Source organism: Solanum pennellii, chromosome 6 (assembly GCF_001406875.1).
Source record: "Solanum pennellii chromosome 6, SPENNV200".
NCBI lineage: Eukaryota > Viridiplantae > Streptophyta > Magnoliopsida > Solanales > Solanaceae > Solanum > Solanum pennellii.
Genome location: NC_028642.1, coordinates 3,035,435 through 3,049,890, shown reverse-complemented (window position 1 = coordinate 3,049,890; position 14,456 = coordinate 3,035,435). Strand labels below are relative to the sequence as shown.

The following is a 14,456-nucleotide window of genomic DNA, read 5'->3' as shown; positions in this document are numbered from 1 at the left end:
TATATATATATATATATATCGAGAAAGATTATACGTAATCCCCTCTATCCCGAATTATTTGTCCACTTTTGGATTGACACACCTATAAAGAATACGATTTGATATATTGTATTTATCATTTTACACCTATCAATTTTGAAATTGATGAATTTAAAACTTAAGATTTAATTTTTAAGAAGTTCTACATTTTTCAAAGTAATTAATTGAGGATATAATATGCTAAAAAAAACTTTCATTTCTTGATTTGTCAAAATGAAAAAGTAATTAGGGACAACTAAAAAAAACGTAATTAGAGACATCGGGAGTAAAATTACATGAAGTTACCTAAGTATAATATTATATATTGAAATGCATAGCCTAATAGTCTATGTTGCCCGTTGGATGGTATTTTTTTAAATTTTCAAAATTTTGTTTATAAATTAAGTTTGACTAACACTTTTATGTCTTGTGAATGATCCCCAATACATTTTTGTTTTTGTCCCTTTTTATAGCGTTAGTGGAACTAGGAATCAATATATATTCTCTACTAATATGAAAATAATAATTAAAAAAACATTTTTTCCAATTTTCAAATACTCTTATCATTTTTACTTTGAAAATAATTTTTTTTATTTCAAATTTCACAATAAAATATAGTTAAACATTTGTTAAATAATTCCACCAAAAAACTCTAATAGGATAAAGTTGTGAGATTTTGCACTTTAAAGATAATTTGGTTCCCAGTTCCTTCTAGGTGGCCTCTTTACCTTGAATTAGAGGTGCAGTTAAACAACCTCACCACTTATGAGGTAAAGATAAAATATGCGTGCATTTTATTTTTTCGAAACTCATTTTGAACTTCATTAGACATGTTGTAACAGTGTGGTTGAAGAAATACAAAAGGCAAAAGAAAAGAAGAAAATAATGAAAAAGGATATTGAAGCCATAGTTATAATAATGCATGGAATAATAATAAGGAAATCTATACACTATTTCATATAACTAGTTTTTCGACACGTGTGTAGCATATGATTATTAATTCAGAAAATTTAAGCGAAGATTTAAATAAATAAGAATAATATTGCAGATTCTTTTGCGAATCTTCAATATGGATCGTCATATATTGTCTTTTTAAACTTTGATTGTGAAATTGCAATATTGAAAGAGGTTAAACTACACTTTAAAAGTTTTAAGTCTTTCTCTTTTTGTCCTATAATTGAAAAAAAAAAAGGAGTACCACAAAAAGGCAACATTTTTTTTTTGATTTGATGAGAGAAGATCTAATCTCGCTTATTCATTGCGGCATTTTTTTCTTGGTCTCTTAACATTTTTTTTTTTTTAAAAAAATAAAATCGGAGTTATATCACAAAGACTTATAAGTAAAACCTATTATTAAATGTATCATAAATCACAATAAGTTATATTTATATATTAAGAAATTCCGATCAAAATTTTTTTGATTGCGATCTGTAAAAGACAACAAAAAATAATTTTGGGGCGTTCCGAGAATCGAACTCGGGACCTCTCGCACCCAAAGCGAGAATCATACCACTAGACCAAACGCCCACATTGTTTCTTCCAATTGTAGACTATTAATATATCTAATTATATATTTAATTTGACTATAGTAGCAACTAGCAAGTTGTATAATATAAAAATGGTAATGAAATACATTCTTTCTTCAAGTGATGTTTCCTCTAATTTTCATAGAAATTTCATTTAACAAGGTTTTTTTTCGAGTTGAGAATCTTATCAAAAACAATATTTGTTGTTTTTCTTATCGTTAGGTAGAGTGTTTAAGAATAATGCTAAATAGAGTGTATAGTAATGCTTGCATTAACAATGCATGTATTATTATGATGACATTACTTATACATAGATTATTTTTATCCACTGTTTGATTTGATGCATAAAAGAATAGCATGCATTGCATGAAAAAAATAATTTACAAAGATATCCTCCACTATTATGATAGAAAAAATGTAAAAAAGGTTTTGAGGCACAATTGGATCTTTATTCGTGCTGATGCATGCATTAAAACCATTGTATTGCTAATACCTATAAAACCATGGTATTAGCAATACACACCTTAATACACAGTAGAGTGTATAACTAATGCAAGTTGTAAAAGACTACCAAACAAGATACTAGTAATACACAAAACTAATGCACACATTATTTTTTCTAATACACTCTACCACAGGAATAAGGACTTTGTACACCCACCTATCCCAAATTCCATTTATGAGTAGGGGTGTGTTTGGTATGATTGAAAAATTATATGTAATTTAGTACTTCCTCTGTCTCTAATTACTTGTCCACTTTTGAATTGACACACCTATTAAGAATATAATAATTTATATTGTGAGTTTATCATTTTACTCCTATTAATTGTGAAGTGAATGAATTAAACATTTAAGATTTTCAAAAAGTTCTACATTTTTAAAATAATTAATTGAGGGTATAATAGGTAAAAAAAATTGTTCTTTCTTGATTTGTCAAAATGGACAAGTAATTACGAAAAACTAAAAAACAAATAGACACGTAATTAGGGACATAGGAGTAAAATAATATGAATTTACCTAAGTATAATATTATATATTGGAATATATAACCTAATATACTATGTTGCCTTTGTACGGTATATCTTTAAAATTTACAAAGTTTGTTCATAATCAAGTTTGTGAATGATCCCCAATGCATTTTTGTTTTTGTCCCTTTTTATAGCGATAGTGGAACTAGTAATTACCATATATTATCTACAATTATGAAAAATAATTATTTTTTTTAATTTTCAAATACTCTTTATCATTTTTACTTTGAAAATCAATTAAAAAAATTCAAATTCACAATAAAATATTGGACATCTGATAAATAATTCCAGAAAGAAACTCTGATAGGATAAAGTTGTGAGATTTGCACTATAGAGATAATTTGGTTGTCAGTTTTTTCTAGGTGGCCACTTTACCTTGGATTAGAAGTGAAGTTAAACAACCGCTTCACCTATGATGTTAAGATAAGATATACGTATATTTTTCGAATCTCATTTTGAACTACATTAGACATATTGTTATAACAATATGGTTGAAGAACTACAAAACAAAAAGGAAAGAAAAGAAATAAAATGGTAAATATATAGGAAATAAGTTACCCGTACACCAAAAATGAAAACTCTTAGCTTTCGCGGCTAGGTGCTTCAAATTTGAGACCTCCAAAATGGAAGTTTCAATGCCCAAACCACCAAGCCACCCCAAAGGATTTATCATATATCAATTACTCTATCCTCTCTTGTGTATAAAATAATACACAAATTTCGTCATAATTTATATATTAAGTATACAAGTTTTACAAGCCAAACACCATATTAATTTTATACAGAAATAATTTACCTTCTAATCAGCTATCAAACGTGATATTACTTGTGTATAATTTAATACATATACATGAGTCACCTTTAAATAAGCTACCAAATTAAACAACTAACTTATAGTTTTAAAAGACTACCAAAGTGTTAATGTAATGTTACATTTTTAAAAAAAAAAAACTACGATCAGAATTATATCACAAAGACTTGTTAATGTAACATTACATTTTTAGTCAAAAAAAAATTATACAAGTAAAACCTATTATTAAATGTATCATATAAATCACAATAAGTTATATTTATATATAAAGGAATTCCGATAAAAAAAAATTTGATTGCGATTTGTAAAAGACAACAAAAAATAATTTTGGGGCGTTGCGAGAATCGAACTCGGGACCTCTCGCACCCAAAGCGAGAATCATACCACTAGACCAAACGCCCACATTTTTTCTCATTTTACAAAATATTCTATAAATTATATCCAGTGTTTAGTCTGACTAATAACAAAAAAAGTAAAAATTATGTTTGTCAATGATACATGCAACAGTAAGTAAGAAATATGAACTCGGTGATGGAGGCAGAGTTTTTACAAAAGAGAGATCCAAAGTATAAAGTGGTAAAAAGATTTATATATAAACTAATTTCAACGTTGTATATATACAATGTAAATTTCTAATCAAGAAGATTTACATGAATCCCCTTTAGCTCCGCCCTTATCATAGTTAAAGAACTTTACACTGAAGTCTAACAGCAAATTCAAGAAACTCTGCTGCTTTTACACTGTCAATATTGATCACATCCTCCCTTTGACAACTCAGGTGCATCGGGCACGAATCCCCTGCCTCCGAACAGGGGTCGCATAAAAGCATCATCAAACCTTCTCCAATGGTTATGAATAGTGTAAGAAGGTTGCTTCAGTAGAATACTCAAACCAGATGGTTGTAAGGGATCAACATTTCCCATCTCAAGTTCGAGTTCTTGCTCGTTAGTGAGAAGTGGGCGTGCAAACGATTGTTCAGAAGAGATCAGGTTGTTGAAACCTTGTGATGAAGGCAACAAGAACCTTACAAGAGGCTTGGTTATCAGCCCAAACACCTAAAAGGGGTCAAAACAATCGAAATTAAGTCACTATAACGTCTACGTCCTTCTTAAGTAACATGGTCAGTGATGATTCATATAGACGACACCAACTTGTTTAAGACTGAAGTGTTGTTGTTGTTGTAAATGAAGAATGTTGACTCCATGAGAACTTTCTTATCTTCCAATGAATGCATACAAATTTTTAAATATGTGAGGACTACTTTTTCATCACATTTTGGGGTAAGGGCTAGCAATGACGGATCCAGGATTTTCACAAACGAACGTCAAAAGGTAAACACGCTAAAATCAAGGGAATTCAACATATAGTATATATACATAAAAAAATGAACTGGAGGAAGGAAAGAAGAAGTTACCACTGTACTGAAGAGGACTATTGTAATTGTGCTGGTGATCATAACTGCATTTCCTGGCTGTTGTGTGTGGCCAAATCTCGTAAACTGCACACCAGGTATCACGCTTCAATAAACGCGATGTCACTTTTAAAATACAAATACATTCTTTCTGAAAAAGCCATACACATGTGCCATACACATTTTAGAAGAAGAGCTGATAAGTTCAAAAATCGACCTGGTTATAAGCCAATGCCATGGAAACAGATCCCCGCATTAAACCAGCCCACCATATTGTAACCTGTGAAGTTGATGAATTATTATTATTCCGATAAGATTTAGCAACACAGGCTGCTTTAGGACAAAAAATGAGATATAACCTGTTGTTTAAGACCAAACTTGTCATGCTCAGATCGCTTCAAGCAATTGGATAAAAGAGACAACGGGAACACAAAACATGCCCTTCCAACCAGAACCAGACCAAGCAGCGCAGCGCTTACCCCAACAGATTTTCCAGGACTATGAAACAGAAAATCCACAAAATGAGAATTGAATTAGGTTAAAAGGCCAATAATTGGAACTCGGAGACGCAATTTATGAAATGGATATGACATCTTGCCTGTCTTTAACGAATCTCCATTTCTCAATATCTAAGGCATCCATACCAACATAAAGGAAAATGAAAATCTCCGCGATAAATGAGAGTGTTGCAAAAGCATGTCTGTGAAAAAATAAAATTAGTTAAACTAGGAAATTAAACACGTACGTAACCTAAAGAAGGATAAAGACGTTTCAGAACAAGTGATTTCTTAGTGTAAACATACCTTGTTGTCACTTTAGAATTAAAGGTCACATTATGCCAGGTATAGTGTGACATGACAATACCACAGATGAATACTGTAAGAATTCCGCTTAAGTCAAACAGCTGAAAGGCAAGGACAAATTATCACGATCAATAATTACATAAACTATATCGATACAAGTGTTCACATTGTACAGAAACTTACTTCTGCCATCACATATGAAAGGTAAGCCATGAGAATCATGAGAGCAACTTCACGATCAGTTGAGTGCCTACAAGTGGAATAGACGGCTTTAAGAGTTACAAACGCCGAATACATTTAGGTATATACACGTAGATTTATAATATGGAGAGGAAAAAACTCCTACAGTAGCTTATAGCATTCAACAAGTAAGAATTTTCTTAGATTTATAATCACTTTTTCTTGTGTAGACAGGTGAGCCAAAGACTTGAATGGTGATGTGCAGAAGAAAATCAGATAAATTAATAATTGGACGCGAAATGAATGGCAAATAGTAATAAACTAATTAATTAATTAAACTATAAGAAAAGAAAAATGGAATAAAGAGAAGAATACCTGCCAAGATATATCTTTTTTATTAGGTACGCACTTAGCAATCCAATCTGCATTCAAAAGCAAGATGTCGTAATAATGATAGATGGTTAGCATAATCTGATCAAACGAGGGGGTAGAAAAAAAATATTGGAGCCGAGCGAATAAGAAAGCTATATGTGATGCAACTATAAATCTTATGGAGAATTTGATCTTGGCACATGATGAACAATTGCAGCATGCTTAACACATGCAAATCGGATAGTAAACTCTGTTCTCATGGATGGCAAACAACAACAGCGTGAAACGACTGTTAGTACCCCGTGGCCTGATGAGAAAAAGGAGAAGTCTGCCGAAGAGGGACTCATGTCTTATTAGCTTGTCGGTTAGAAAATATATACGGAGGATGATCAGCCACAGTACATGGGCCAAACTTCTAGAGGAAAAACGTAGAAAGGATTGGCGAATGCACGTAAAACATAAAGCAAGAAAGTATGCTACTTACCAAAACTCCCAGGAAAGTGCTCGCAAGAAATAGGTAGAGAAAATTTCCAGTGAACACTAAGGCAGCCCTTGAGTTGATGTGGGAGAGGTCCAACTTCTGGATCGCATTAAAGAGCACCACAGATGTTGCATCATTTACCACCCCTTCCCCAAAGACTAGACTATACAATCGAGGCGTCTCGTCCTGATTAAGCACCTGAGAATTAAACTCATAACGCTCAGTTTACACAAGTTGCTATATCAATAATTATCCATTTTACCATAGTAGAGCTGCAGTGTATAAGGAAATCCATACCTGCAAGGTGCAAACAGAGTCTGTTGCTGAAAAAATTGCCCCAATCGCTACGGAAATAGCATTTGAAATTATCAGAAGATAAGAGGTCAAAATCAATTATCAGAAAAATGCCAACCGTGGAAAGACTGAGCTTAAAACTTTATCCATATCATTAAATCAAATTATTATATGACGATTACTTCTTAGGTTATGTTGCTCATACTCTTCAAAAATGTTTTCAAACCTATGTCGAATCCTCCAAAAAGGCATTACTTTTGGAGGATCCAACATGCACATGTTGACTTTTTTGAAGAGTCTAAGCAACGTGGTTCTTATGCACTCAAATCCAGACAAAGAAAATACTCCCACAAGGTTATGGTACCAAGGTGGCTGAGGTGGAGAAATGACGAGAGATAAGGGATCCAAGAAAATACTAAGAACTTACAGGTGGAAATTAAATTTATAACTTAAAATATCTTCTGGAACTTTTTTTACTAGTGCATAGAAGCTTTCCTTGTGCTAATGAGATACTGCAACCAATATACATACATAAATGATAAAACACAATATATTGTGCCTAACCCTCATATAAGTCATTGTTCTCCTTTGCTTACTCTTAAGCAAATGAGGCCTTATTGTAACAACCAAAAGTATAACGTCTACAATTGATAACCTGAAACATCAACTGCAATCGAAAGAAGAGGAAAGACTGGTACCGAGATAATCTCGTAGCTCCAGAAAGCCAATATCAAGCTTTCCCAGTAACTCCTTTGCGCCTAAAACAAAATTTTCAAGTTAGGGCGAACAAGAGAGATATCCCATGTAAAAACTAAAAACAAAAGCAACAACTAGTGAAATTCTCAAGGAGGAGGACTAAAATGAACCATTGGTAAAACCTGATAACGAGTAAATTGTTTTTGGCTTCTACACAGTAAAGAATTTAACTATTAAGAAACCATTTTGCTTTATGCAGTAGAAGAAAGGACAATACACTTGGAATATACAAATACAGTAACCTTGATCTTCTTCTTTCTTTTTTGTTCTTTTGAGAACGACAAATGCTAATTCATACGGAGTTACGGACACGTCATTCAAATGCTAATTCACGCCTTCCCTAATCGATTCAGATTTCAACTAACTCTAGCCTATGACCAACTTCCCCCTCCAAGATCACTACAACCATTAACAAAGTAAAAATGTTAATATTAGAGTGCAACTTCAGCTCATTTAACATCGGAACAATCAAAAAAGAACCTCGCTTCAGCTCCCTTTGCGCAAGGTATTCACTTTCTTAAGTTGACTGAAGAGGACTGAGAAAGTAGGGCCTACCAAATGATATGATGCTGAAAGATATCAATGTGCCGACGGCACCAAACAAGATAATGGTCACAAAATTCCTGAAGAACTGCTTCTTTTTCACCTGAAAACTGATAAGGTGCAAATGCTGAAGTCAGTCTCATAGAATTTAACATCTAAAAAACTTCAAGCTCGTTCTTTTTTTGTTTTCTGTCTAATTGTCAGTTATCAATAACAACAGCAGGCGTTAATGTGGAAAATCCTTATGTATACAGTATATGGTAAAAATCAGGCTCAAGACTCGGGCCAATCAGGAAGCAAAACGTGGCAAAAAGAACACGTAGGATGTGATCAGTAGATGATACGGATGGCATCTTTTCTAAGTGTGTTTGGTGGAAGCAGTCTTCTTTATACAAGATCTGCACAAGTGATCGGTACCACATCCGTAAGGCCCATCTAGCTCCAAAAACATGAGATTAAATTTTACTCCGCAACCGGTTAGAACAGGATCAAGAATACAGCCTTTATGGAATCACTAACCGTTGCTTTAAGATAATTGATAAGAAATTAATAGGTTTTATTAGAAGGCGTATTTCGTAAGTCTTGTCCTTGGACGTTCAGTTATAAATACTGCATGTATCTTCTGTTAGTAATGATGAGATTCTGATCATGACACAAGTCATATAGTATCATTTTACTTCTATTTTGTCAAGATACTAAGCTCCGTTATTATAAGGAATTACCAATAAACTCAAGATATCTGGTGATAGCTACAAGATCTGAAATTCAGGCTCTTCACATTTTCTAAACTGAAATTCTTCATTTTGTTATTTTCTTTGTCTTGTTCATACTGATTCAACAGGTTATGTCATTCTAGTTTCATACTTTCGTTGACTCAATCCATGTGTCCTTAAACCTTGCATATAAATTCAAGTATTCAACTGTACCTTTTTTGGGCTAAACACCTTAGTCTAAATGTTCTTTCTCTTCCATATTCAGATTAGAGAACAAAACTTGTAATATGCAACAATGCAATAAACGAACTCAAATAACTGTGGCAACCCCATTAAAATTGACACGTCACTATAAAGGCAAGAAAGAAAACAACTTACCCAGCATTAAATATGATGGGTGGCAGAACATAAATGAAGAAGAGTTGTTCGTCAAATTCTAAGAGATGAGAGCTCTTTCCTTTAGTAGTTAACAAAATGATGCCTCCTGTACATAAGCCCTACCACGAAAACAAAAAAGATCATCCATTGCAGAAAAAATCCAAAAGCATAGTCCACTAAAAAAATGTGTTGAAGAAAATTTTCCCAATAAATATCAGCATTCATACATGTATATGCGTCTACACAGACTAAAGTTGTGGTCCAGCGTTTACAACTTTATTCTGCACCAATTAGGTGTAGAGTCCAAATCTTACTAAGGGCATTCCCTCTTCGAGCTCATACAAGAGGTAATGTTATGCAATGCGTGCATGGACTAAAATTGCGCCTACTGGTTACAACTTCACACCACTTGGATGCAAAGTTCAAATCTTACTAAGGGCTTTCCTTCTTCTAACTCGTATATATAGTAACATTATGCATGTATATGTGTTTTCTCAGGCTAAATTGCAGTATTGTGATTAGAACTCTACTTGGCGCCACTTAAGCGCAAAATTTAAATCTTACTAAGGGCACCCCTTCTTATAGTTTGTAGGTTACATTATGCATGTATGTATGTGCTCGAGCTAAAATTGCAGTCTTGTGTGACAACTTTACTCTACGCCACTTAGGTGCAGAATTCAAATCTTACTAAGCGCATCCCTCTTCTAGCTCATAGATGAGGTAAATTATGCTTTATATTTGTGTGGTCGGGCTAAAATTGCAGTCTTGTGGTTACAACTTTACTCTACGCCACTTAGGTGCAGAATTCAAATCTTACTGAGGGCATTCCCTCTTCTAGCTCGTAGGTGAGGTAACATTATGCTTTATGTATGTGTGCTCGGCTAAAATTGCAGTCTTGTGGCTACAACTTCACTCTACACCACTTAGGTGCAGAATTCAAATCTTACTAAGGGCATTCCCTTTTCTAGCTCGTAGAAGAGGTAACATTATACTTTATGTGTGTGTGATCGGGCTAAAATTGCAGTATTGTAAGCGATGTCCTTTATATAAGCATACAAACAACACTGATTCAATAAAGGAAAGAGGACTCACGATAACAAGAGCGGTGATGGAATCGTTAATCCAACGACTCTCTTCAAGGAGATGACCAATCACAATGCATCCACAAAGAAGAGCCACAAACAGAGTTATGGAATCCACAGAAACCTGATCACCATCCGACAATATACTCACCCCCAATCTCGCCACAGCATCCAACCCCATGATTGCAACTAGCCACAACTGGTCAAGAAACACAAGTGTCAGCAGGTTCACTAAGTGCCTGGAAAGGGCGCTAGCGGATACTCCACCTACTATTTCATTCAACTACAATTGTTCATCTAAGTGAACTAAACACACAATAGATACAAACAAGTATACATTCCTGACATTGCCACAACTATGTATCAATGTTCCAGTAACTAATACAAGCTATGAGTTCGGTTCAAAGTTCAAAACCCATACACTTCAAATCACGACTTCAAAATCCATATACTTCAAATCCTGACTCGGGTCTCTAATCATATGAAACAACAAATGACAATTAACAGTTAAAAAAATTCTCTTTTTTTAACCCATGGATGCAAAAAACAACTTCTACAAATGACATTACACATTGAATATATTATATATCCTCCCCACCCTCCAACACACATAATCTTCGCCCATTTCCACCACTGTCATTCTCACCTTGTCTAGATTATATACGAATACTTTTAAAATACTCCCTTTGTTTCAATTTTGACGATATTTGTGTATTTTTAAATTAAAAATACTTAGAATTCACCGAAATATTTATTAATTTTGTAATCTTAAACATACTATACGAAAAGATGAAATAAAATAATTGCCCCCAAAAAATAATTTTTTTCTAAACAGACTAAAAATATATAACCCTTTCATAACATAACAGAGATACTCATAAAATTACCTTCAATTTGCAGAGCAAATGCAGAGGCAAAATCACAACTAAATGAATGAAAAAAAGTGAAGTAATAAAAACTTTACCTTTTAATTTGCTGAAAATCTGCAATTTAGCAAATGCAGAGGCAAAATCACAACTAAATGAATGAAAAAAAGTGAAGTAACAAAAACTTTTGCCTATTAATTTGCTGAAAATCTGCAATTTAGGCAAAAAATTAATTGTATGAAAGACAATTAAGAACAAAGACTAATTATTTTATTTTATTTTTTGCTTAAGGAGTAAGATACGAATGAAAAAAAATAGAATTATAAGCTAAGTTGGAAAAGGATGTTTTATATACTTTTTATAAAGTAAACAAAAATATGTGTCTAACTTTGTTACACTTGTGATACTCCAAATTTGTTATTTGCTTCCTTAAACAGAGGATTTGGATTCTTAAATTGATTCTATATATACTGAGAAATCAACATAAAAAAGTCAAGAAATAAGATTTAAAATTGACTAATAGTTAATTTTTGTTCTTAAAATAACAAGGAAAACTTAAGTAAATATATTATAATAAAAATATATTTATTATTTATAGTAATAATATTTACTTTTACTTGATCACTTTTTATTCATTTATAATATAAGTTCAATACATATCACAGAGAACAATTTATTATTCACATATAATACAAGGTTTAATGATAGATAACACATTATCACACATTTTAATAAATTTATAATTGTGTCAAATTCTTACCAAACAAACATGATATATTTCAAAAAAAAATTTATAATTCATATATATTGCATACATAATTCACTTTTAATTCATATCACAGATTTAACATAGTATTGCTATAAATAGTAATAAATAAAAAGTATCGCTAACATCAGTAATTATTTATTAAAATGTACTTATTCATTAATTTTTCCTAATAACAATACGTTTATATATGAGAAACTTTCACAGATAACCACTTAAAATAACCTAATTACTCTCCGTAGCTATAGTTTGATAATTTCAATTCGTCGCTACATGTTATATCAAGAAGAGAGGAAAGTGGACTGGGAGAGAGAGGAGAGAGACGAGAGAGAGGGGGAAAGAGTGGGAGAAAAGTGAATTGTATATGTATATCGCCATGATAATTGTATATTATACATATGTATTTGTATTTATGGCAAGCGAGAGTGGGAGAGGGAGGCGAGAAGCGAGCGAGACTGGGAGAAGGAGGAGAGAGGTGAGCGAGATTGGAAGATGGAGGAGAGAGGCGAGCGAGAGAGGTCAGAGAGTGGGAGAGAGGTGAATTATATATGTATATAATTGTATATTATACATATACATTTGTATAGGGCAAGAGAGGGAGGAGAGAGACAAGCAAGAGAGGTGAATTGTATATGCATATAGGTTAAATAATTGTATATTATACATATGTATTTGTATATTCTGGCGAATTATACATATACAAATGTGACTAATTATACAAAGTCGAAGTCAGCCCACGTATGTAACGACCATTTTCGGTCGTTTTGAGCACTAGAACTTTTTATGTCAGAAAATACTTTCCTATAGATTTAAATGGGTGTTTTGGAGTATTTATAATTATAATTATGAAATTAGTGGGGTAGTTTTATAATTAAGTTAGTTGGTGGTTAAAGAAAATAACTTTAAAATTGATAGTGGACCACTTTTATAACTCTTATAAGTAGTATATTAGATTAGGGTAGAGAATAATTTGTAGAAAAATAGAAAGAGGTGTGAATAAAGAGGAAGAAACCGACGACGACTTCAGGTGAGCAACTTATCAAACTTTCATTATTTTGAGATTGATACTTATATAAATTTATATAATAATGATGAAATGGTTAGATTTATGATGATAAGGTTGCATGATTACCGATGAAATAAAGAATATTAATTGATCTTTAGATGATTATTTTATAATGTCAATTTAAGAACATCCTTTTGTTTAATATTTTAAGTTCAATATTTCTTTTGACAAAGTAAATAATGCTTGCTGGAGGGAGTGAATTTTATCAATTTAATAGTGTGTGTGTAAAGAAATTAGAATGAAAGTTGGGTAATGATAATAGGTTGATGATTAGGGATAGCGTAGTGGGATTAATGATGGTAAATTAATTAAGGGACAATGTTAAACCAATGATTAAAGATATGGGATAAATTACGAGAAATTGGAATATGGTTCCTTTTTGACTCTCTTCTTTAATGAACGTACGCGGTTAATGTATTGAGTAGCATGACATGTGGTTGTAATTATTGATGGAGTTATTACAATATTGAGTTATATAATTAGTTTTATTATTAGTACCATGTGGATTGTGAAAGGAAATTGGATAAATTGAATTGAAATAGTTAGGAACTAAGTCATAGTGTAGTTTGAATTTTGGGGGAATAATATAATTGTTGGATATGAATTGCAGGTCGATTAACAATATAAAATGATTATTGTGACTTTTGGGAGACAAATTGGCATCTTTAGTTATCAGTCGTTGGATGGTAATAACTGGATGAAATTTGACAATTATTATGTTATGTTTGGAAGTGGAAGGAATATGATAATTGAATGGCATGAAAGTATGCTAATTTGAGGAATTAAGATTTGTCCTTAGGCTTGAACTTAGTAAATTAATTATAAAATTGGGTGAAGGTTTTGGGTCTAGGCTAGACATAACTAATATAAGTGTTTATAGACTCGTTAACTTACAAATTATTCATATATAAATTGATAGATTGAAAAAGTTCGAAGGCATTGAGGAAATGAAAAGTATTGGAGAAGTAGCTTGCTTGACTTCGATTCTCGGTGGAGGTAGGTTATGGTTTATGTTATTTGATAGTAAACTCTTAATAGTGATTGATATGCCTTGAATGATATTGTGAAGTTCTCTATGTACTTGACTGTGTGATTGTGTGATTTGGTTGTGTGGTTTGTGATTGGTCTGAAACCCTGAGACCGTAGAATTTATATTCTCTAATCCTATCTATCGAAGTGATGCCTTGAATAAAGAAGGCTTGATGAAAATAATATAACAATGAATTGAAAGCGGTGATAATAAAGGATAAATTAATAGTATAATTGGATCGGAGTGTCACGTTCCGACACGGTATTCTTGGATCGGAGTGTCACGTTCCGACACGGTATTTTTGGATCGGAGTGTCACGTTCCGACACGATA

General features: G+C 32.4%; 1 protein-coding gene and 2 non-coding genes across 3 annotated transcripts; all 3 read right to left on the bottom strand.

The window, feature by feature from the left end:
* Positions 1-1,473: 1,473 nt before the first annotated feature.
* On the bottom strand, positions 1,474-1,545 carry TRNAP-UGG. Its single transcript has one exon. It is a non-coding gene; the product is annotated as a tRNA-Pro (tRNA).
* A 2,167-nt stretch (positions 1,546-3,712) lies between these two features.
* TRNAP-UGG lies at positions 3,713-3,784 on the bottom strand. Its single transcript has one exon. It is a non-coding gene; the product is annotated as a tRNA-Pro (tRNA).
* A 168-nt stretch (positions 3,785-3,952) lies between these two features.
* Positions 3,953-11,556, bottom strand: LOC107022034 (sodium/hydrogen exchanger 2-like). Its single transcript, XM_015222746.2, has 15 exons — positions 11,361-11,556; positions 10,407-10,595; positions 9,315-9,433; positions 8,236-8,333; positions 7,623-7,682; positions 6,928-6,974; positions 6,634-6,828; positions 6,153-6,199; positions 5,781-5,847; positions 5,598-5,698; positions 5,393-5,494; positions 5,154-5,292; positions 5,012-5,074; positions 4,798-4,881; positions 3,953-4,438 (listed from the first exon to the last, which is right to left on the bottom strand). The coding sequence occupies exons 2-15, from the start codon at positions 10,575-10,577 to the stop codon at positions 4,127-4,129; spliced, it is 1,605 nt and encodes a 534-aa protein (XP_015078232.1). The 5' UTR covers positions 10,578-10,595; positions 11,361-11,556; the 3' UTR covers positions 3,953-4,126.
* Positions 11,557-14,456: the final 2,900 nt, after the last annotated feature.

Bases quoted from the DNA above. Each gene is read 5' to 3' on its own strand.
- LOC107022034 (XM_015222746.2), bottom strand. From the start codon at position 10,577: ATGGGGTTGGATGCTGTGGCGAGATTGGGGGTGAGTATATTGTCGGAT. The intron at 7,683-8,235 runs GTAGGCCCTACT...ATTTTGTTTTAG, and splicing joins TTTCAGCATCATATCATTTG to GCGCAAAGGAGTTACTGGGA. The intron at 5,495-5,597 runs GTATGTTTACAC...ATTTTTTCACAG, and splicing joins AATTCTAAAGTGACAACAAG to ACATGCTTTTGCAACACTCT.